This window comes from Phodopus roborovskii, unplaced genomic scaffold (genome assembly GCF_943737965.1).
Source record: "Phodopus roborovskii unplaced genomic scaffold, PHOROB, whole genome shotgun sequence".
NCBI lineage: Eukaryota > Metazoa > Chordata > Mammalia > Rodentia > Cricetidae > Phodopus > Phodopus roborovskii.
Genome location: NW_026126460.1, coordinates 20736688 through 20760091, shown reverse-complemented (window position 1 = coordinate 20760091; position 23404 = coordinate 20736688). Strand labels below are relative to the sequence as shown.

The 23404-nt window shown below is 52.8% G+C and overlaps 2 protein-coding genes across 2 annotated transcripts; both read left to right on the top strand.

Moving 5' to 3' along the window:
* Positions 1–9092: 9092 nt before the first annotated feature.
* Cryba2 (crystallin beta A2) lies at positions 9093–11929 on the top strand. Its single transcript, XM_051190181.1, has 4 exons — positions 9093–9254; positions 9848–9989; positions 11214–11356; positions 11761–11929. The coding sequence occupies exons 1-4, from the start codon at positions 9094–9096 to the stop codon at positions 11906–11908; spliced, it is 594 nt and encodes a 197-aa protein (XP_051046138.1). The 5' UTR covers position 9093; the 3' UTR covers positions 11909–11929.
* Positions 11930–15799: 3870 nt separating this feature from the next.
* On the top strand, positions 15800–19424 carry Fev (FEV transcription factor, ETS family member). The gene is made up of 4 exons (XM_051190648.1): positions 15800–15917; positions 16083–16331; positions 16997–17071; positions 18844–19424. The coding sequence occupies exons 1-4, from the start codon at positions 15800–15802 to the stop codon at positions 19422–19424; spliced, it is 1023 nt and encodes a 340-aa protein (XP_051046605.1).
* The last annotated feature ends 3980 nt before the right edge of the window (positions 19425–23404 follow it).

Below are 23404 nucleotides of genomic sequence, written 5' to 3'. Positions count from 1 at the left end.
GGATGCATTTCCCCTGGACTGGCATGAGTTCCTGATACTAGCACAGTGGTGCTGGACTTAGTCTGGCCAGTGGAGGGCGCTTCAGGAGCGGCACAGTTGGTCTTTGCTATGGTGTACCCTGGTAGACGAGAACCGAGAACCATGCTAGGCCTGGTGGGCCAAACAGCTGGCCATGGAGGCGGGATGGACATTTCAACATCTGTTCACCAGCATCTCCAGGGCCAGCCTGGTTCCCTGAACTCTTCTAAGAGGTTAAGAAGAAGCTGGGCGATGGTGGCACATGCCTTAAATCCCAGCACTCGGGAGACAGAGGCAGGAGGATCTCTGTTAAGTTTGAGGCCGACCTGATCTACAGAGTTAGTTCCAGACCAGTCAGAGCTGCACAAAGAAGCCCTGTCTCTAAAAACCAAACTTCACCAAAAATAAAAACAACAAAAAAGGCTAGGAAGGAGGGGAAACTGAGGTACGCAATGGCGGGCCAGAATTATGATCCGGGCACTTTTGGAAGCCACAGTTTAAGAGGCTACTAAATGACCTCTTTTACCAGTCCTCAGACCCAGAAACGTTCTGCCTGCGCTAGGACGTCCGTCTCTGTTTTTTCCCTAAGCCCTGCCAGGCAGCCTCTGTCCTCTGCTCCTCCCGGAGCTCAGAGCCAGGTGGGTGGAAAAGTGACATCTGGTGTTGTTCCAGAGGCGCTCAGGTCCCCGGCACCCTCCCCTGTGCACCCCCCCCCGCCCGCCCGCCCGCCTGTCCGCCTGCTCCGAGTCGCCGCCGCCAAGGCCTCTGCAGAAGCTCGGTCTCTGGGGCGGGGGAGGGGGACGCTCCGCCTCTATGAGTCAATATTTGCCCCGAGCAAACGGGCGCCCGGACAGGTGTGCGTGCGTGCGTGTGTGTGTGTGTGTGTGTGTGTGTGTGTGTGTAGGGGCGGGGACTGAACTGGCAGTATAAGAGTGCTCTGAACCCTGGCTAGGGCACAAGCTCGGGGCGTGGGCTGGGGACGAAGCCAAGCCTGGCTGGTTTGGGTGGAGGGGAAGAAAAACTGTGGAGGGTGGCCCGGGACGGAGGGGCGGGCCAGGTGTGCACCTGTGGCGTCCGCCGCTACAGCCGACGTGTCAGCCACAGCGGTGCGCAGGTGAGAGCGGCGGCTAGCGGAGCATTGTGTGGCGCTGCGCTCGAGGAAGATCACCAACGGGACATGGCCAAGGACAGCCGCCAGGCCCCGGGCCCTCCGCTCCTGCCCCGCGACGAGCCCCTCGCACAAACCGGACCTGAGCGTTTTGTTCGTTCGGCTCGCGTGAGGCAGGGGCGGCTTCTCAACATCAGCCCCGGGGCCGGCCGGATCGCCACGCAAGCACCTGCCCGCCGCCACCGCCGCCACCATATGGGTCGCAGAGACTGCGCGCCGCGCCGTGCCCGGGGGACATCCGGCTCCCATCAAGCTCCGCCTGCCCTGCCCGCAGACTCTGAGCTGCCAAGCACAGCTTGCTGCAGGGTAATGCGGGCTGAGCAGGCTCCAGCAGGGTGGCTGGAATGGGCTGAGACCCAGAACAGATCCCCTTCTGCAGGTGGAAACTGATGGATTCTAGCCCCGCTCTTATCAGGGCGAATTCTGTGGCCTTGGGCAAGTGTTTTCCCAACCTCTTGGTTCTCCCATTTGCAAAAAAAAAAAAAAAAAAAAAAAAAAAAGAAAAAGAAAAGAAAAGAAAAGAAAAATGAGGCAGCCTTGTTTCGCACAAGAGTCAGGGCCTCCTCTTTATCCTGGTTCCTGGCTCCTACGCATTCTGTTGAGCCCCTTTAACCTGGCCCTCTAAGAGTCGAGTCCGTGCCAGAGCTGTGATGTGTAGAAACCTGGGTGTGGTGAGCTGAGGACTTCTGTGCTGCCACTATGGCCCAAAATCTCACTTCTGCCACCTCCCAGGCCTGTCTTTCAGCCCAATCATATCTGAGATCAGCAGACACCAAAGAGGATGGACACAGGGTCTTCAGACACAGGATGGATGGAGCTCACCACCTTTCTCAAACCCCAGAATCTTGTGTTCTCTGCAGCCCAGTCAGACAGGCTAGACTGAGTCTAGGTAGCACTCAGCTCAGCCAGAGTTCTGCCATGGATCATTAGTCTCAACCCAGATCTAAGATGGGCCACCTCCCTCCATTTCAGTTACTTAAAATGCTGTGACCTGACCTGCAAGAAGGAGATTGTCTTACACTCTGGCTGAGGAGCCCAGGCCAGAGCTGAGTGAGTGTAACCCTCTGATTCCAGGTGCCTTCCAGTCCCCCTGAGGAAGCATGGAGACACAGTCCAGCTGCAGGCTAAGGGCAGAAGAAGGGCTCCACGCACAACAGCAAGGAGCTCCTCACTGGTTTCCATCAGGGTCAAGAGCCAATAGTGGAGAGTGGTACCCACTCAACAAGGCAGAGGCAATGCCAGGGAGGCGGCAAATGGGACAATCCCAATTTTCCTGGAAGTGCCATCTTCTCCACCCACCACCACTTACACTGCTGCCCTGTCCCTAGGACCTGCTGAGTCCCCAGGGAATAGTTTTGAAGTGGCTCTGATGAGGAGAGGGTGGGTTCTTGTCTGAGGTAGTCCCAAGGCCAGGCTAGATCCATATGTCCCCAGATGGGTATGTGCAATCCCCCTCCTGGCCCCCTTGATCAGGATCTTCCCTTGGCAGTCTTGTGCCCTTGGGGGCACTGAGCGATTTACCCTTCAGCAGCCTAGATCACCTTCTCTGTGTCTTTGATAGCACACTCTCCCCTCCCCAATCATGCCATGGAGTTAGCACTCCTTGGGGTTCCGCACAACAGAGGTCTGTCCTTGGAATGGTCCCCAGAACATGTGAAAAACAGCCCTTGGAAGAGACCATGCAGCGAACTGAGGGCCTGGCCTGGTGATGGACCTTACTGCCTTTTCCTAAAGCCTCCTCCTTCTCCACATCCCCACCCCCTACCCATGTCCAAGCTTCACTTCTCCAGGCCACAGTGGGGCATCTGGCCTCTCCTCTGGGCCCCTCCCCGAGGTGGAGTCTGACAAGCCTGCAGGTGCTCGGAAGGGGGGTACCCAGCAGCTGGTGTGCGGGCTATCCCTCCCCCTTCCTGCTCCAAGCCAGAGCCTGCTTCCTGTCTTCCCTGTCAGCACTCTGGTACAGAGAGGGAGCAGGTAGGGGGAAGAGGGAAGGGACAGATCCAGATCAGTCGAAGAAGTGCTGCCCTGGGGTTGGCGGTGGGGGGGTGTGGAAGAGCTGAGGAGACGTGGTCAAAGGGGTAGCTGAAAAGAAGAGGCCTGAGAACTGGGGTGAAAGCGTCTGTAGCTCAGGGGGAGACCAGGGCAGGGAAAGGGGGGATATAGGACCTTCAGACAGACAGTGGAGGCAAGACCTAGGGGAAACCAGGGCAGAGGCCGAGAGAAACCAGACACGTGTGAGCACACACACACACACACACACACACACACACACACACGGGCCGGGGGGGGGGGAGAATGCTATGCAAGAACAGAAGCTAGAAACTTCAGAGAGGAGTGGGGTAAGAGGTCCAGTGGACAGAGGTAGGAGGTCAGAGGTGTGGAGGAAGAAGAAAATGTGGAAACAGGGTGGTGTTTGCAAATGACCCCAAGGGAGGATATAGAGGTAGGCTGCAAATGGCAATTGCCGGGGCTGGTAGGACAAGTACTCTCCTCCCGTTAAAAGCCAGAAGATGGAAAGGTACAAGGCTCACACATGCAGTCACTGAACAGTGATGGACAGGACTCCCTCTTCGCCTGTCAGGTCCCCGAAGAGCAGCTGTCCTGCCCCCCCCCCACTCTGGTACATCATCTGGCTTAGCCTTGGAACTTCTGGGCTTGGAGGCCTCCAGGGGTCTATGTGAGAATGGAGAGATTTAGGAGTGGGGGCTCACATCCAGATGCTAATCCCTACCCAGCCAGGTTAGTACCAGAGCCTTGGTGACCTTCTTGGAGATTAATCCCCATGGAGACGTAGCTCGCCCCCTCACTCTGGCTAGGCCAGGTGGGTAGCGGGTGGGGCAGGTGGGGCAGGCCAGAGGCAGGATGGGGAGGGAAGAGAGCCTTCTTCAGACATGGCAGGATCAAGGCCAAGGCTGGTATGGCTGAGAGGGCCCCTCCAGCAGCCAGCTTAGTTTACAGGTAAAGACCTGAGGCCCCACACAGGGATGGAGGTGGGGGAGGGCAGGCAAAGGCCACTTACTGGCCAGGAAAACCAGAGGAAACAGAGTCTGGTCTTCAGCTCTACCCTCCCTGACAGCAAACGCCTGAGCAAAAAATAGGGGAATTTGGAACACCTCCCCTGACCTGTCAAACTTGAGTGAGCAGAGTGGCTGGCTCCCGAGAGATGGAAAGTGAAAGGCCTCTTGTGTCCTGTTCTGCTGGCTTCTCTAGAACCAGGATCGGGTTGGTAAAGGAGGTTAATGATCCCAGAGCTGTGCTGGCTGCCTTGACCCCTCCCAATCCAACCCCACCCCATCCCAGAGGAAGTGGGGAGAACCCTGATATGACATTCATAACCTGAAAATGTACCAACAGCAACTGCTACCATTTGTTGAGTGTATATTGCAGGGTAGTCCTGTGTTTTACATACATTTAAATCCCTATAATAGTCGAGACAATGATTCCCATTTTACAGAGGAGAAATGGAAAGGTAAAGTGGAGACCAGATGACTTTTAAACAGTAGCACTGGGATTTGATCTCAGGCAGCAGCATGGCTCCAGAGCCCGTCTAGTCTAGTCTTCAGTACCTACGTGATCACAGCTGAATAGTTAAGGTGATATCTCTTTGGGTTACTGCAGAGGGGGCATGTGTGTGTCACAGTGGATGAGGGTGTACTCCAGTGTGAGCCCTCCCCCATGCTGGGTGCAAGACACTCTAACAACTGAACAAATATTTCCCCACAAATGAATAGACTCTGGGGTGTCTATTGAGTCCCAGGACAGGGACTCACAATCGAGTTTGTGGGATCGTGCCCATGTGACTGTTGCCGAGGATGATGTCTACCTCCACATGACCATAAACTGTGTTCAGTGTCCTCTCCCTGCCATCCTAAAAGAGTTGTGTAGCCTTGTGTTGAAGTGTGTGGTAGTGAAAGCTGCCCCTCACCTCTCGGATGGAATCAGCTCTCCAGCCCTACAGAGGGACGGAGAAGATAGGGTGGGGCAATGGGTATGTGGGTGGGGCTGCCATCTGTATGATGAACTGGGTTTGTCTCACACTGACTTATCTCTGTCTCCTGGGAGACAAGGCTTGTACAGCCCCAGGGAAGGAGCTCATCTGCCTGTTCCAGACCTGAAGTGGGGCGGGGCTAGAGGAGCTAAGCTGCAAAGGAAAAGACTGGCCATGGCATTGGGGTAGATGAGGGCACCACTCACAGAATTTGCATTGTTCAGTCCCCAAGCCCTGCATGATTTCCCTGTGAAATGAGGGGAAGAGGTGGGATCAGGCCACCTTGAGGAGAGGACATTGGCCACCAGTACCTCTAAGCTGTCCAGCGGAACTGAGAAATAGGGTTCTTTGTGGAGTGAGACTCTGCATAGGGGCAGTGCCCCTTCCCTAGGCATTTTCTGGACCTTAACTTAGATGGAGATGCGAATGGGAACTCAGGATTGGGTCTGGACATTTATCTGCATGGTCTTACAGGTCCCCACATGGGTGGAGTGTGAGATCAAACTCAAGCCTGAAGGTTCCTTGTGGATCTAAGGGTCAATGTTAAAATGATGGGGTGAGGTAGACAGAATAGAATAGGAGTGGAGATATGAATAGAACTTCTGGTGTGTGTGTGTGTGTGTGTGTGTGTGTGTGTGTGTGTGTGTGTGGTGTGGTCCCTATAGGAGATGATTACCTCAGTGTGGTCAGAGTGGAGACTGCTGTGACGAGACCCTTGTGAGATCTCCTAGTGATCTGGGTGTATGAGTCTGAGGTTGCTGGGGTTTTGTTTTTGCTGGGTTTTTTTCCTGACTGTTCCCTCAATGTCAAATCTCTGTGGATGTGGAGGAGGTAGAAGGGATGGTACCGACCTGGCAAACAAAGCCACCTGGGCTTCCATCCTTCAGGAAGCTCTAAGCTCAACTGATCTGGGAAAACAAACAGGAACAGCTGCTGGGGGTAGGAGGGGGTGTGAGGGGAGACCAGGGGCTGGAATTGGACCAGCCTGATGGAGAAGGGAGGATAATGGAAGGAGTCTACAGCACAGGAAGTTTTGTTCTGGCATGAGGGTATAGGGGCTGCCTGAGAGCCTCTTTGCCTCTGTCCTTCAGTGGTGTCTTCCCTTTCTCATTCTCTTGGGGGACACGGGACCTCAGTCACTGTAGGTGGTAGAAACAGGTGTGGTGACAGGTGTGCCATTTAGCTGACTGCGGATAGAACTAAAAGCCATGGATGTGCGGTGAGAACTTTATGTTTTCCTGATGAGGAGACCCGGGTGCAGGTAGAGTGGGAGGCTGGTGCAGCCAAGAGGACTGGGAAGGGTAGGCTTCTCATATGGACCATCGCCCCCAAACCAGGACACCCCCACTGTGAGGAGGACCTCATTTTCCCTCTGTGCCTTTCCAGATTCTGGAGGGAACACGCATCTCTGAGGACTTCTAACCAACACATGGACTGGAAGCTGCCCCCACCCCAGGCCTAGCTCCTGCTAAACATGGCAAACACAGCCTCAGAGCTAACACACAAGCCCACAGTCACCAACAGCACAGATGTATAGCCTGCAGTCACCACCACAGCCCCTCCTGAGCAACCACACACACACACACACACACACACACACACACACACACACACACCCAGGTCTGGCTTTCCAGCCAGAGTAGACTGGTTCCGCCCCCTGGTGGCCAACTGTAGAACTGTCCGTTGGAAGGAAAAAGATCTTTTATTCTTATTATTTATTTATTTTCTCAAGCCTCACTTCTTGCTGCAGCCAGGACTTGTGAAACAGAGCAGAAGCATGAATGCTAAGCATTAAGGAGAAGCTGCTTTCCTATGTGGAGTTTGGACTTTCCCCTATAGTCTGGGGGAAAAAATCACAACCCTTTTATGTTTGTCTAGCCCTCTCTAGGGAAGAGTCAAGCAGCTGACAGCAATTCTGGCTCCACTCTCAATCAAACCTCAGGCTTTTCCCATTTTCCACCCATGTTCTGGCGTGGACTACAGCCTCAACTCAAGTGTAGGTAAGTGAGTCCCAACAGCCACTTCTCACTAGTACTGGGCAGGCCAAAGGGAGGTTCTGCCTGACCCCTCCCCCACCACACACACACACATAAGCCCAGAACTCCACTCCAAAATGGGAGTAGTAAGATGGGCAAACCATCACCCTCACACCACGGGAGACTTTCTTGTACACTCTGTCCCCGTGAACATTTGGCCCACACTTTGGCCATCTTGTTATTTCATTCCAGGTTTATTGAATTCCCACTCTGTTTCCAGCACCATGTAGGTTTGAGGATGATAACTGGGGACAAGGCAGACATAGTCCCTACCCGTTTGTGTGGGGCTTACACTCTAGTAAAGGAGGCGCTGTGCATTCATGAACTAAGAGGAGGGCACCTTTAGGCTGACAAGCGCTGCAGAGAACACAGATGGAGGTAAGTGTGCTGTGACTACATCACGCACAAAGTGGCAGAGGGGCTAGCCATGCCAAGAGCGTTAGATTAAAACACTCCATGGAATGCGAAGGGCAAATGGAAAGGCTCTGGGCTGGGAATGGGCTTAGGTTAGGTGAAAATAAAGGGGGAGGGCGCCTTATACATGCTTCCAAGAGTTGGGGTGAGAGGCAAAAGAACAAAAAGGCTAGATTTCTTTTTAACTCTGAAAACTGGCCAGTTATGAATTTGCACAAAGCCCCGCACCAGGTTGAGTTTCACTTTCCACATTTGTGTGTGCAAATGTGGAAATGTGCTGCTGTGGCATCTACAAGGGAGGCCCTTGGCAAACAGGAGTTAACAAGATATCTCCCACCCACCTTCGCTCTGCTGCTGGGATGGCCTCTCAGCATTAAAGAGCACTTGAATTACAGATCTGCTAGAAGCCTGTGTCTCCCGACAGCTATCGGTGAGGCCATCCCCTTCCAGCAGCAGCCTCCTCTTAGCATCTCTAAGCCCCACCCACTCTCCTACACTGCAGCTGAGGTCTGCGGATCCGGACTCGCAGGTGGTCGGGGAAGGTTGAGAGGCTCTTCCTACCTAGGACAGTTAGCCCCTCCCTTGGCACCCAGGGTGTTCCTAAAACCCAGACAAACCCACGCGCTCCGGGATGCTTTTTTGTGCTTAGTGCCGCCTGGCGGTGAGGTCTGGTCTCGACCTCGGAGAGGGAGACTAGTTAGGAAGCCAACCCTCCAGCTCCCCCCACCCACCCCCGGCGGGCGGAGAAGGAAAGGACAACAATGGACAGATCATCCAGCGATAAGAGAGGCCTGAGGGGCTTGACTCGGGTTCTTTAGAGATGGGTCTCTCTCCCAAGAGACGCCCAAAAATAGAGATGTTCACCTAGGGAGTTTTAACATAACCGTGCTATGCCAGGCTCACGTAGTTTTAGGAAAGGCTAAGCCCCGGGCTTAACTTTCACTCCCGAGGGTCTGTGCCAGGGTATGCGTGTTTTGTCCCTAGGCTAGGAGTCTCTGCCAGGCTAAGCCTCGCTGAAAGAAAGCGCAGAGTCAGCCTGGGCTCCTGCGGACACACGATGTACGCGCCTCAGCACTTTCCGTTGTCATCCAAGCGATCTGGGACCAGATCGGTGGCTCCGCTGCCTTTGCAGACCAGAGCTGACCAAAGCCTGTCAGCTGACTCAGCTCGCCCACCGCGCTCGGATCCCACAGGGAGAGGCAGCCAGACGTGGGTATAAAGCGGCGCACACCAGGCTCGCGCGCAACCTCTCCATTTTCCGCACTCACTCATCAGGTGAGTACTTGGTGCTGGGGAAAGGTAGGGAGAAGGGGGGGGGGGAGCCCCTTGCCCCTGGCAGCCTGTTTTCAAAGCCAGGCTAGATCCAGTCCCAGAGTCCCTCACACCCTATAGGGGATGGGCAGGCTTGGGCTAAGTAGAGGTCTACTGGGAGCCTAGTCGGTGATCTGCCCTCCTTAGCCTGCAGCAGCATGAGCAGCGCCCCCGCGCCGGGCCCAGCGCCCGTCTGCCTCACTCTCTGGGACGAGGAGGATTTCCAGGGTCGTCGCTGCCGACTGCTGAGCGACTGTGCAAATGTCTGTGAGCGAGGAGCCCTGCGCAGGGTGCGCTCAGTCAAGGTGGAAAACGGAGCGTGAGTGATCCTGCTTTGTTTGACTGCTGAACTAATCTAGGGGGTGTCTAGCTTCTCTCATCCCCCCCCCAGCCAAAGTCAGAGACTGAGACTTCAACCTACACTCTAGTATGTCCACAGACATACTCATCAACGAGAGAAAACTTTGTCCTCTCCAAATCTCCCAACCCTCCCCAAGACAAAGGCACAATCTATGGGGCCGCCTGAAACCCCAACAATTTCCTTTGTGCGAACTCAGATGGCTTTGTGGGACAGATAATTTCTGCTGGTCCCATTTTGGTCTCCTAGAAGCCAGCTTGGGGGGCTGGAGAGAGGCTGAGGTCCCTTTGCAGGCCAGAGGGTTGGATGCACATAAATTCCTGAAACATTGCTGCTAACCTGTGGGCCTTGAATGGGAGACCTAGGCCGTTCCAACCCCTGAAAGCACTAGGTTTGGGGTTTTCATTCTCCAGAGGGGATGGGTGTGTCCAGGGAATGGTCTGGAGTTGGAGAGTTTGCATTCCTGGGTCTTTTTTTTTTTTTTTTTTTTTTTTTTTTTGATGTTGGAGAGGGAGACTGGACAGATACCTCCCAGATCCCCTTTCCTTTTTCAGATGGGTGGCCTTCGAGTACCCCGATTTCCAGGGACAGCAGTTCATTCTAGAGAAGGGAGACTATCCTTGTTGGAGCGCCTGGAGCGGCAGCAGCAGCCATCACAGCAACCAATTGCTGTCCTTCAGGCCCGTGCTCTGTGCGGTGAGCACGGCCCACTTCCCCGTCTCTCCTGTCGCCTAGCTCCAGACCCCCCCCGCAAAAGTGCCCTAGAAAGCCCACTGTAATGTGTGAACAAACTCTTCGGTGGGTGGACGTGGTGTTACTCCAGAACCAAAACGTCTTAAAATTGGGATTATGGACTCAGGCCTGGATCAGCACCACGGACAGCATCAAAGACCAGCCAGTTCTGAGCTTGCCCGGGGCCCTTCTGTTTTCAATCACACAGGTGTTAAGCAGCCTTTGTCATCACACAGTCCCGGGAGACTGAAGTGGCTGCTGTCAGCCCCATACACAGTCTTAGAAACGAGGCTCAAAGGCATAATGTGACTTGACAGGGCCAAATGTGTTACCATGCAGACCAGGGATCAGACTAAGAAAAGGGTCAGTGTCTCTGAGTGTTGGAGGTGTGTGTGTGTGTGAGTGTGTGTGTGTGTGAATAAGTCAAATGTCCCAGTTTGACCAAATGGTGGTGAAGGTCAGAGGACCCAATCCGTTCCAATTTCTCTGTTCCAAGAGGCTATGAGGGACAATGACCTTGTTGCAGGAAGACCATTATGCTAGGGAGGCCAGATGTAACCAACACCACCATGCTGTTCTGACATCTCTCTGTTCTGACTTTTCCATCCAGGACCCCTTAGTTGTATTCTGATCTGATAGAGGAAGTAGTGAGGAGCTGAACAAAGAGTTGGGTAGTCAATGAGGCCCTTAAAAAAATATCCAGGTTAATGAGCCAGACTTTTTTTTTTTCTCTCAGAGTCCATGATTTCCTCCTAAAAGTAGGCCCAGGGGGGTAGTGGTACTTGCTTATTAATTCCAGCTATGTTTGAGGCTGAGGCAGAAGGATCACAAACTGGAGGCCAGCTTAGCATACTCAACTGTGTTTATCCCTGTTACCACAAATAAAACAAAGAGATAATGACAACAGCAAAGGAGTTCCTGTAACAGAAGTCCGTGTAGCATTGAGCTCAAAGAAGCTCTGGGAATTCCCTAGTCTTGCACATAACTCAAGGTCTTGGTAGGGCCCAGCTTAGCCTCTGAGCATCCCAGCTGGCCAGACTTACTAGGAGTTGATGGGGTGAACCAACCCCTGAAATGACAAGGAGCCTGGGGAGGAACTAGGTGACTAGAGTTAAGGTTATATCCATGAACATCCCTTTAGAGGCTCTGACTTTTCTGTAACCCCCCGCCCCCATTTCTGTGCCTCAGAACCATGGTGACAGCCGTGTGACACTGTTTGAGGGGGAAAACTTCCAGGGCTGCAAGTTTGAACTTAGTGATGACTACCCATCACTACCTTCTATGGGCTGGACCAGCAAAGATGTGGGTTCCCTCAAAGTCAGCTCTGGAGCGTGAGTCCTGGGGCTGGAGCCGGAGCAATGGGAAGAGTGGGAAGTTTGTGGGAACAAAAGAGAAGATGAGGGAATGATGGAGGATGCTAGAGGCTAACAGAGACTGGGGGTGAGGTAGCGGAGAGGAAGTAAGAGGAGGGAAAGAGTAGGAAGAGGCAATGCAGACCAGGAGCCAGGGGAGTGTGTGGGGATGTGGGGGGGTTGAAAACTTGGGTAAAGAGGAAATGAAGGGTGAGTATAGGAGACAGACTAAGACAGATCACAGGAAGACCCACAGCAAAAGGCAGAGCTGAAACAGTGGATTTGGAGCTGGCTGCTGGTGGCTGGGACAGGGGACTATTGAGGGGACCACACAGGTGGGGTGATGCAAACCTTACTCACTACCATTTTCTTCACCATCCTAGATGGGTGGCCTACCAGTACCCCGGCTACCGAGGCTACCAGTACATTTTGGAACGGGACCGGCACAGTGGGGAGTTCCGTACCTACAGTGACTTTGGCACACAGGCCCATACTGGGCAGTTGCAGTCCATTCGAAGAATCCAGCACTAGGCTTCCCATTCGCAGCCATCATCCACCCCTAAGATTCTCAATAAAAGTTCTTGAATCTACTTGCTCCTCTTTCTTGCTCTCTCTCTCCTCTCCATCCCTCTCTCTTTCTGTGTGTGTGTGTGTGTGTGTGTGTGTGTGTGTGTGTGTGTGTGTGATGGAACCTAGAGCTTTATGCATTTGTGCATTCAAGGCAAGCAATCTCTCTTCCTCTTCTTCCCTTCCTTCTTCTTTCTTCTTTGGTTTTTCAAGGCAAGATTTATTTGTGTAGCCTTGGCCGTCCTGGAACTCTCTCTGGCCTTAAATTCAGAGATCCACCTGCCTCTGCCTCTCAGGTGCTGGGATTAAAGGTGTTCCACCACTTCCCAGCAGATGGGTAATCTCCATCCTTATCTTTCTGAGGACTGTTTTCTTCCAGTAAGGGCCCAGAACATTTACCTATCAAGCATGACCTAACTGCTCATGGATATACTCTGGGGGGACTAAAAGGGAACAGCTAAAAGAGTTGTGGAACCTAATAAGATGCATCTAGTTCCATATCTCACCTTGGGAAAAGCCCACCCATGTAGGCCAAAGTATTGAAAGCCCAGATGGTACCTTTGTCATTCTCTAGATGGAGCAACAACTCTATCCTGAAGTAGGGTTCACAGCTGAATTTCATCCACCACACACTGCCTAGGCCAGGAACCACCATGCAGGAAAGAACATCATGAGCCATATACAAGAGCTCTTTTGGCTTCTGCACCCCCCACCTTGGGCCATCTTCAGTCTGCATCTCCACCCTGGTTTCAAGACAGCCAGGGAAACCTGCCAGTGTCTTTCAAAAGCCCCCTTTCTTTTGTTCCCAGGAAAAGCATTAGTGGGAGGTTCCACTGCCCACTGTGCCTTTATACAGGTGAGGCTTTATCCCACTGAGCCAAGACCCAAGACTCTAACAGCAATCAATTGTACCTCCTATGATATTAAACTTTGCCATCTGTCTATAAACCGAAGCTATTGATCCATGGATCGTGTTTGTCCAGGGATTGTTATGAAGACTTAATAAGAACTCATTAAAGATATGTGGGATATTGTGGGGAAAGCAGTGGAACATGGATGTAGGATCCTCCACCTACCCTGTCATGGGTCTCATGTCCTTGGATCTGAGCTCTTAGTGGGTATGAATTCTGCTTCAATTCTGAATGGGCTCTAGAGTCCACATCTCCCTTCGCATTTGATCCTCCAAATTGCATCCATTCTCCAGCTATTGCATTAACTAAGAAATTGGGGCTTAAAAAGGTTACCTGCCCAATCAGTGACTAAACCAGGATTTGAAAATAGGGCCCAGGATGCCAAGTCCAGGTTCAATTAAGGCTAAGTAGAGCTGTGGCTAAAACCTCAGGCTTCAAAAGAGCCTGAAACATATGTGGGATTCCTGGCTGGTCATCTCTTGCAGGATGGTAGAACTAACAAAAGCTAAATGCATATGAATTGATCCTTAAGTACTTACCATTTTCTATCTTATTAAAAGTTCACAATATGCCAATGTGCAGATGTTTACATCTTCAATATTAAGACAATGAAACTAAGTACACTTTTTCTTCTTTCCTTTTTTTTTTTTTTTTTTTTTTTTTTTTTTTTTTCACGGTTTCCCTATGCAGCTTTGGCTTTGGAGCCTGTTATGGAACTAGCTTTTGTAGACCAGGCTGGTATCAAATTCACAGAGATTCACCTGCCTCTGCCTCCCAAATGCTAGGATTAAAGGCCTGCACCACCACCGACACGGAAAAACACTTCTAAGGTGATTTAACTTCCTCAATGTCACACAAATAGGAAATAGGCAAGACTCCAGAACTTAAATCATCTTTGCTTTAGAGCCCATCTCCTCATTCCCTGTTGCCAGAAATAGGTAATGAATGAGAGAGAGAGAGAGAGAGAGAGAGAGAGAGAGAGAGAGAGAGGAGAGAGAGAACTGGTACCTTCTCTTGAATGATCCTGCTAGGAGCATCTCTGCTCACTGGGAAGCATCAAGAAGATGCCTCTAGGACCTGGCAAAGGGACCCCGGATAGGATGCTGGTCTTGGGGTTGTTTTCTTTTTGTTTTTCCAGATTTTGCCCGCACGGATCTTTTTATATTTTTCTTGATCCAGGAGTCATATTCTGCTTCCCACGTCTATCATCCCCTGGCAACTTAAAAGTAGAGGTTGAAGTAAACATGTCTGAGAGTTTTATTAATCTCTGGTTCTCCCATTCTGGACAGGCTGGTGGTCTGTACACTCAGTGGGAACCGTAACACATAGCCTGGCAGGGAGACAATGGAGGGGAAGCTACCAAGGACTCTGTTATCTGTCATCAGGAGGAGATGGAGAAAGTGGGATGGGGAGTCTTCCCTACACACACACACACACACACACACACACACACCACACTCCTTCAGCACCTAAGTTCTCAGTCACGCTGAGCACAAAGCCTGAGCTGCTGTTGACACTTGCACAGCACACAGCTAATCTGTTTGGGTAGCACCCCCCCCCAACTCGTCTCCCGCTTTAGCCTCCTGCTGAGAGTATTCAGTGGATGGACCTCCAGCCTCCCTGCTCTTCTGGTCCCACCTTCTTGTGGTTGCCTTCTATCAGTAGTGTTTGGAAAGAGCAATAAGAGGGCACAGGAGGACAGAGATCTTGGCAGCACCCTGAAGCCCTTTCCTGAGGTGTCCTAAGCTTGTTCCCCCAAACATCCCAGCCTCTGCCTTTGCTCCCATTAAATTCCATATCAGCATCCTAAAGTCTCCATCCCTGTCTAGATAGGATTTTGTTGATTGCCTCCCATCCTCCATCCTCCTCACCCTTGCACCTTTGCAGGGTCCCTGCAAAACTCCAGGAGGAGTTTTGCAGCAGTCCTCATACAGGCGCCCTAGGAACAAGGACCCTGCAGGAGGTCTGCCCATTTCCAGCTCTCCTAGGCCCCGTGTTTAAGCAAGAGAGAGGAGGACCTAGAGAAAAGCAATTCTGACAGCAGCTACCCGCTGAGTTAAGTGTCATGTACCCAAGTGTCACACGGTTGCAGAAGGCGTTCCTAACCCAGGGTCCCAACTTCAGTCTTGGGGTTGAGTAGTCTCACAGGTACCCAGACGACCTGGTCTACTTGGAAGCTGCATCATGCATTAGGAAAGGCACAGGTACAGGCTGGATTATGACCTCTGTAACCCCACAGTGTGGTTCAGTCATCATCAGCATGGGAGGCTTTGTGAGAGTGGGGGAGGGTGGAAGAGAAATAGTTGTAGTGAGAAGTGGGAAAAGGAATGGCAATCTACAAAGGAAAAGCACCTTATATTCTGTCTCGGGCTAGACAAGAGGGTCCAACTGGCCACCAATTTATGGGTGCTAAAGAGATGAAAAGAGGGGAGGAAGAGAGAAGAAAGGACAAGAAAAACAGCAGACACAAGGCAGCAAGGAGACCTAAGGTGAGGAAAATTAAAAAAAAAAAAAAAAAAAAAAAAAAAAGAGCAACTCGGAAGTTGCCAGGGGAGATGCCCCAGAGTCCTGCCTCAGGCCTGGGGCCAGACGAAGACAGGAAACGAGTGAAAGCGTAGGGGAGACCGAGAAGGAGATCGGGTCTCTAGGGACCAAGTGAGAGTAGGAGAAAGGAGGGAGAAGGCACAGGGGTGGGCAAAGATAAAGGGAGCCACGGCAGCGCGGCCGGGAGCGCAGCGACAGGCGAGAGGGAGGGAAGCGGAAATTTAAAAGTGAAGATGCAGATAACGCAGCCTAGAGACGGGGACCGGGGTAGGGGGAGGAAAGGGGCGGAGAGTAAGCAGTGAGAGAGGGGAGGGAGGAGGTTGGAAAGAAGGCTCATGGGAGGGGGCCTGAAGCTCCAACCTTAGAGATCCAAAGTAGGGCCAGCATTCCGGCCCCATCGATGTTTGCCGAGAGTCGGGGTGGCGGTAAAGAAACGCGCTCCTGGCCCCCGTCTGTGCGCGAAGCCGGGGCCCATCCCCCGCGTGTCTCCTGGGCTGCGGGGCGCAGGGGGCTGCCGGGTGCGCTTGGCTGAGGCGCTGAGCGTTGGAGACTTTATTGCGATGGGAAGATAAGAGGGGCGGGGGCGGGGTCTGGGGGGCCGAGGCGGCCGCACTTTAATTAAAACGGAAATTGCGGCCCCTGCCCGCGCGGGGCCGGAGGGCTGCAAGCCGCCCTGTAGCTAGGAGCATCGCTCCAGGACCCCCTCCCTCCTCGCCACACCCTGGCTGCCCGCTCCCGCCAGGCCTTGCCGGACCCGGTGGCGTCTACTATTCCCCGTCACCCACAGTCGCCTTGGGCGGGGATCGGCACCCCAAGCGCAAAGCTGACGTGCCCCCCCGAACGGTCCCCCCCATCTCCCACCGCCCAGTCCCTGGCAGCGATGAGACAGAGCGGCGCCTCCCAGCCCCTGCTGATCAACATGTACCTGCCAGGTACCAGGGACCAGCCGGGGGCTGGAGGCACCAAGACCCGGGGCGGGAAGTCTAGGCCGGGGCAAAGGACAAGTTCGGTAGACCAAAGGAAGGGAATGCTTCCAGAGAGTCGCTTTGTGGGTGTGTGAAAGGGACAGACCTGGGGCATTTAGGGAACCTGCAATGTATACAGCGAGCTCCGGGGTTTCATTGTGGGTCTAGATAGAACTTGCAGATTCGGGATCCTAAGAGGTTGCAAGCAGGGGTCTTTGGCTTGGTGGTCTCCGGACTCCAGCTTTGCCCGAGGGCTGTGATCCGCTGGGCGTTACCCCTGCGCCCACAAAGGTCCTCACCTTCGTCCTCTGAGTGTTTACACCGGCTGAGCCTTCCAAGAGCCCCCTTCTTCTTTACGAGGGGCTCCGCTGCCTCAGACTTGGCTGGCGCGATCCCCTCTGGGTTTTATAAGGCTCCAGCCGGCCCCTTCGGAAAGCGGATTTCCTTTTTCCTGGACGCGTTTCCTGACTTGGGCGCTGCGGAGGGGCTCTGCGCCTCACACGCGTCGCAGTCTAGCTTGGGAAGGAGGAGCTGGGTGGCCTGGACCCCCAGAACACTGCAGCCCGGGGCCCTTTCGGTCAAATCTGCAACTTCCGCCTAGGTCTACTTGACTGTTTTCTTCTGCACCCCAGATCCTGTCGGAGATGGTCTTTTTAAGGAAGGGAAGAGCCCGAGCTGGGGGCCGCTGAGCCCCGCGGTGCAGAAAGGTGAGCTGGCTGGTACCCTGGGTTGATGGAGATGGCTGTAGTAGATGAGGGTAGGGGTACGAATCCCAATAGGACAGGCACCCCTGCCACTAGACAGAGGAGCAGATAGGTGTGCACCCCATGGAAAATTCTACGGCCATGGGCAGATTGTACAGAGGCCTTGGGAAGACACGGATTTGGTCTTGGACTCGTGCATTTTCTGATCCTTGTGATAGGTTTGTGAGACAGGTCAAACTAAGCGGATGTTGGCCTTCAGACTTTTTTTCTGTCAAGGATGGTTTTCCAAGCTTTCAAGCTGTGGTGATTAGCATCCTTTTTATGTCAGCTGTCTTTGAGCAAAGTCGTAACACTTCCTGGCGGCGGGGGGGGGGGGGGGGTGAGGGTGGGGGCAATAACTCCAGCCACCCTAGGCTACCAGACACCTAAACCCCTAGCAGGTACTCCTGACGAACTTGCTGACTCTGGCAACCATGCCAGTCTTGGCGTTGTGTTAGATACCCAGGTTTGCCGCCATAAGCAACTAGCCTGTCAGTGGATGACCAGCATTTCAACTCTTTCCCATGCTGAGCCAGTGCCTTAATCTCACTAGAAATCACAAAGATGAGATTGGCAACTGCATTCCCCCACCCAAGGAAGAGACCATAACACAGGGACAGGGCCCAAGTCTTTGTCCCTACTTGGTTCTGGATGCACCCTTTAGACCAAAGCTCCCCATACTTCTGCTCTAAAGCCAAACCCTGCCGTCAGGTAACTAATCAGCTCTTCCCCAGTCTGGTTTAGAGGAATTGGGGTTAAAACTGTGGAAGAAAGAAGCTTTGGGGGTCTTCGTGATGGCACGGAAGAGGGAGGAGAGCTAATCCAGGCTCCACCCCAGGCAAATACATTTTATTCTAAAAAAAAAAAGGAATGGGGGCAGTTTGTCAAGATTTTTGTCACTTAAGGCCTCAAAGCGGAAGAATGTGAGTTCAGGATCACTCACCACCAGCATATCCAAGGAGAACCTCCCTGTCACTGCCAGCAGCCCTGACATCTATAGGAAGACCCGCCAGAGTTCCCACACAAACCTTTTGCAATCCTATCTTTTTCCTCCGAGTTGCCCACTGCCCCCCCCCACTCCCATCTTCCCCAGCAGCACAGAGGTCTGCACACCTGAAGGTGGTGAGGAGGATGTGGAGCCTTCGAGAATCGGCCTCTCTTCTCAGTACACAGGGTCTTTCCTTTTGTCTGTCATGGTGCTCTCTAAGGTTTTCCTGTCTGCCTTTTAGTGGTAGGGACTGTCTGGTGCGTGTATGGGTACGGGCAGGAATCATCAACTACGGGCACATCTGCTCTTTTGGCCTGGATCTCTGGACAGGACCTCCTCTGGTTTGGCAGTTTAACCTTGCTGCACCGGGACGTCTTGCACCGCTGTGCAGTCTCGGTCCTAAATAAGGGAGACCGGCCCAGGAGGATAGAGAGTTTGATGTCTGGCTCTTACACAGCTAGAGCTGTGATCTGCCACTCCTCCACGGAGGAGACAATGATTCTCCACACCCAGCCAACCACAAAACAACGTGCTCTAGCTCCTCTGAAATGAAAAACGCTTCCTTTGTGCCCTGCTGGTCTACACTGGTTGACCAGCTGCCTCCTGCAGCCCACCAGGGTGCCGTCAGAAGTGCCCTTGTCCTCTCCGATGGGAATTGGCAGTGGCTTGGGTTGTTTTCTCGCTTCATCTCAATCCCTCTAGTTCCAACCTGCCCCGGTGCGTGGCTGACCGCTCCCCTTCCCCACAGGCAGCGGACAGATCCAGCTGTGGCAGTTTCTACTGGAGCTGCTGGCAGACCGCGCGAATGCCGGCTGCATTGCGTGGGAAGGCGGCCATGGCGAGTTCAAGCTCACCGACCCCGACGAGGTGGCCCGGCGCTGGGGCGAGCGCAAGAGCAAGCCCAACATGAACTACGACAAGCTAAGCCGCGCACTCCGCTACTACTACGATAAAAACATCATGAGCAAGGTGCATGGCAAGCGCTACGCCTACCGCTTTGACTTCCAGGGCCTGGCGCAAGCTTGCCAGCCGCCGCCCGCGCACGCCCACGCCGCGGCCGCTGCAGCAGCAGCTGCGGCCGCCGCCCAGGACGGCGCACTCTACAAGCTCCCGGCCGGCCTGGCCCCGCTGCCCTTCCCCGGCCTCTCCAAACTCAACCTTATGGCAGCCTCGGCCGGCGTTGCGCCCGCTGGCTTCTCCTACTGGCCCGGCCCGAACGCCACCGCTGCAGCCACCGCAGCACTCTACCCCACTCCGGGTTTGCAGCCCCCGCCTGGGCCCTTCGGAGCGGTGGCCGCCGCCTCGCACTTGGGGGGTCATTATCACTAGATGTGGCGGCCTGGTGCGGCGGGGCCTCTCTGTATATCCAGTGGCCAATCCCACCCTCATCCTGGGAGGAGCCCCGAAGCTTTCCCCGATGTCCCTTCAACACAGATTTCCTTGCAGCAGCTGCGCCCAGCCCGGGAAAGAAAACATTGGAAGCATCTGAGGTCTTCCTAGAACACTAGGCTTCCAGCCCCCCACTATCTCTACCCCAGGATGGGCGATTGTGCCCCCCCCCTTTAATTTTTCTCTTTCGGGTCTCCAGATTCTGGAACTCCCGTGGTGTCTTTTCCTCTTCTAACCTGAATCCTTGCCTCCCTCTTTATGACCCCTGTTTTTCTAGTTTCTTTCCTCCTCCTCCTTCTCCTCCTTCTCTCTCTCTTTTCCTCTCTCTCTCTCTCTCTCTCTCTCTCTCTCTCTCTCTATCTATCTATCTCTCTCCCCCTCCACGACCTGCTCCTCCAAACTCCAGTACCTCGAGGCTTCTCACACTCCTCCTTCCCGGGACCTGAGAAGGCTTGGTAAACATCTCTGGCTCAAGGACCCAGCGTGTACCTTACCCTTTCAGTCCCATTAAAGCTCCCAAGCTTCCCACTGCCTCCTCTCTGTTTATTGCTGCACCAGGGCCCTTTTCAGGGAAGCCAAGCAGGTAAAGGCTCAGTGTAGGCAGAGCAAAAGGCCTCCGGAGAGTGAGAGCAAGCAGGCCTGGGTGTCCTGGAGTGAGGAGAAGGAGGAGGAGCCGTGGGTGGGATCCTAAAAGGGCACCTCTCTCATCCTCACCCCATCCCATCCCAACTTTCAACCCAATGGCCACACCCTTCTACCTTCCTCTATCTCACCCATCTTTCTGCCATCCCCTCACCGCATCTCAACTAGCAAACACGTCCCATTTCTTTTTCACCCAATCCCAACCTTCCATCAGCCGTTCCATTTTACCCTAATTTAATACCTTTTCCCGCCTCCACTCCATACTTCGTCCAATTCTCTTAATGCCTTCGCTCGTTTTCCTTCATAAACCTCCTGCCGCTCAGAGTAGCTTTTGGCTCCCACCCTCCCCCTTAGATGCCTCTGCTCTTGAAAGGGACTTCTTACACTGTGTCTTGGTGACTGGTCCACTCTTTTCCCTCTGGTAGTGCGCGCCCTCTGCTGGTCCGAGAGAGAGTAGGCCGGGCTACCGCTAAATCTAGGGAATATTTGGTGGAACACTAGTTGCTTTTCCTACCAAGGACAAGAGGACCAGGTTGCCTCCACATCTCCTTTAGCCTTCAGAGTGTGGGGCAAAAGGAGGAACCCAGACACTTCACCCTGGATCCGGCCTTGGGAAGTCGGGGAAGTGGGTCGGGCGGATCTTTCTGACGTTGCTACGTTCGCCATCCAGAGGCACTTCTCACATTCTCTCCTTTTCCAAACCTGTTGTCTGGGAAGCAACCTTTAGATGTCTTCCCTCAGAAGACAACAGCCATAACCAGGCTTCTGAGCTGAGAACCCTGCCCTCCCTTCCCCATGCCCAGGCATTACACGTCGCTAGGATTGCTGTGTCTCTTTCCAGAACAAAGGAGAAGGTACCTTGAGCCTCTATCAGGCAGACAGGCAGGAAGGAGATTTCCCAAGTCCTGTGTGCATAAAGGAGAAAGAAGTTGGAAGACTGGGTAGTTAGAGTTTGGGATGAGTATGAGTGAGTGTCCCTTCCCAGACTGCTGATGGGCTATCCAAGGCCTACTTCAGAAGGGAGTCATTATTCACTTATGACTCTTCCCCCTTCTCTAAATAACGCATACTCACTGTAGGGAATTCAGTCAGGCACAGCAACATATGCCTGTGACTCCAACACCAAGGACTAAGAAGCAGAAGGAGCCAGAGTTTGAGGTCAGCCTGGGCTAAGAGCAAGACCCTGTCTCAAGAAACAAAACAAAGAAAACCTTCACACACACACACACACACACACACACACACACACACACACACAGAGAGAGAGAGAGAGAGAGAGAGAGAGAGAGAGAGCCTCCATTATCTGCTGATTGGATAAGAGGTATGAGGGGGCGTGGGTCTGGGAGAGCAATCACCGGTACCCTCATGCAGAGGCCACTCTTGATCCCTCTAAGGGCTTTCCTTTTCTTATGCCTTTTATTTGTATTTTGGTGGTGGTTGTTTGTTTTGTTTTTTGAGTCAGGGTTTCTCTGTGTACTCTGGGCTGTCCTAGAACTAGCTCTGTAGACCAGGCTGGCCTGGAACTCACAGAAATCCATCTCCTTCTGCCTCCCAAGTTCTGGGATTAAAGATGTGTGCTACCACTGCCTGGCTCTCTTGGCCATTTAAAAAAGATTTGTTCGTTTTATTTTTGTATATAAGTGTTTTGCCTTCACACTAGTGCCTGGTACCTGCCAAGGTCATAACGGTGCTGGATTTCCCCGGAGCTAGAGTTACAGATGATTATGAACTACAGTGGGAGTTCTGAGAACTCTTCGAGAGCAGCAAGTGCTCTTAACTGCCAAGCCATCTCTCCAACTCCTATCTGTGGCATTTAAAATCTCAGGATGCCCTGCTTGTACCACTAACATTCCAGCATAGGCATGCTCCATGTCCTGTCCTATAGAGTTCCTGAGATAGAGAATGGACTCATATAGTGCAGAGAGTACACAAGCCAGGGGATGTCTGGCCTACTAGGGGCTCAAAACTTGCAGAGGGCATTGAAAGATCAGCATTCTTATAGTCCCGTTTGCAGGGGTGAAGCCCACCAGAGGAGACCAAGGCAGGATCGAAATATTTGAGCTACCAAGAGTTTCCTGGCAAGGGTGGTGAGGTCCTGTCCTTAGATGTTTATATGAAACAATAGGAGACAGAATACAAGCCATGGCGAAGTTGGAGCTCGCGGAGGCTGTGTACAAAACAGTGTTGTCTTAGGAAACACAGTGAAATGCAGAAAAACTGGAATCTGGGGAGGATGGGGATATGGCATTTAGGGTGGAAGAAGGTATCCCACCTTCTGGAGCATCACTCCTCCACCCCCCCCCCAGGAATGAAACAGTCAGTGTAAGCTCTTTTGGGAGGACAAAGAGGAGCCACAAAGTGTAGTAGGCAAGGAAGTGAAGGGGAAAAACTTTGGAGAGAAAATAGCAACACCACTATAGTCTAGGAAATCAGCTGGGGGAAAAGGTGTGAGAAATGTCTTCACTTACCCAGAGAGCGGTCCAGAGGGACAGGACCTGCATGAGGATGGTGTGGCAGTGCTGGGCATATGCTCGAAAGCTGCAGTAAAGGGAAGAGTACCTTGAGCTAAGGAAGACATGGCACGTGTCAGATCCTCTTGGGAATAGTTCAAAGTGGAGATGGGTGGTCTTGGTGACTTCTCTAACCTTGAGCTCCTTAGCATCCTATAAACAGATGAAGAAGGGATTACAGTCAAGGGGAATAGCTGGGAGACATTCAGTTAATTGATGTCACATATAAAATCCCATTCTTTTCTTTCTTGGTTTTTAGTGACAGAGTTTCTCTGTGTAACAGCCTGGACACCCTGGAACTTACTCTGTAGACCAGACTGGCCTTGAATTCACAGAGCTCTGCCTGCCTCTGTCTCCCATGTGCTGGGACTAAAGGCCTTCCACACCACTGCCCAGCCTCAAATTCCATTCATATGTCCACAAAACTCCATTCTTTTCTGTTCTTGTAACTGGTCTGGGAGGCTGATACCAAAGTGGGAACAGAAAATCCATATTACAGTCATGGCTTGTCAATGAACCTGCTACGTGATCTTCAGATAAACACATTTCTTTTCCAGATTTCCATCCTCACATTATGAAAATTGTGAGGCTAAACCATGGATTTGCAAAGTGTTCTGTGGAACACCTCTGGAATCAGATGGATTCTCTGTATATTGTATTTGTCCAAGGTGATCATAAGCTTAAAGCCAGCCTCCACATCTTATAGGTAGACATCATCTCCCCTAGTTCATCTCGTTTCCAGTAGCTCCCTTGCTGCCCTGATATGTC

Bases quoted from the DNA above. Each gene is read 5' to 3' on its own strand.
- Cryba2 (XM_051190181.1), top strand. From the start codon at position 9,094: ATGAGCAGCGCCCCCGCGCCGGGCCCAGCGCCCGTCTGCCTCACTCTC. The intron at 9,255-9,847 runs GTGAGTGATCCT...TTCCTTTTTCAG, and splicing joins GTCAAGGTGGAAAACGGAGC to ATGGGTGGCCTTCGAGTACC. The intron at 9,990-11,213 runs GTGAGCACGGCC...TCTGTGCCTCAG, and splicing joins TCAGGCCCGTGCTCTGTGCG to AACCATGGTGACAGCCGTGT.
- Fev (XM_051190648.1), top strand. From the start codon at position 15,800: ATGTTTGCCGAGAGTCGGGGTGGCGGTAAAGAAACGCGCTCCTGGCCC. The intron at 15,918-16,082 runs GTGCGCTTGGCT...CCCTGTAGCTAG, and splicing joins GGGGCGCAGGGGGCTGCCGG to GAGCATCGCTCCAGGACCCC. The intron at 16,332-16,996 runs GTACCAGGGACC...TCTGCACCCCAG, and splicing joins GATCAACATGTACCTGCCAG to ATCCTGTCGGAGATGGTCTT.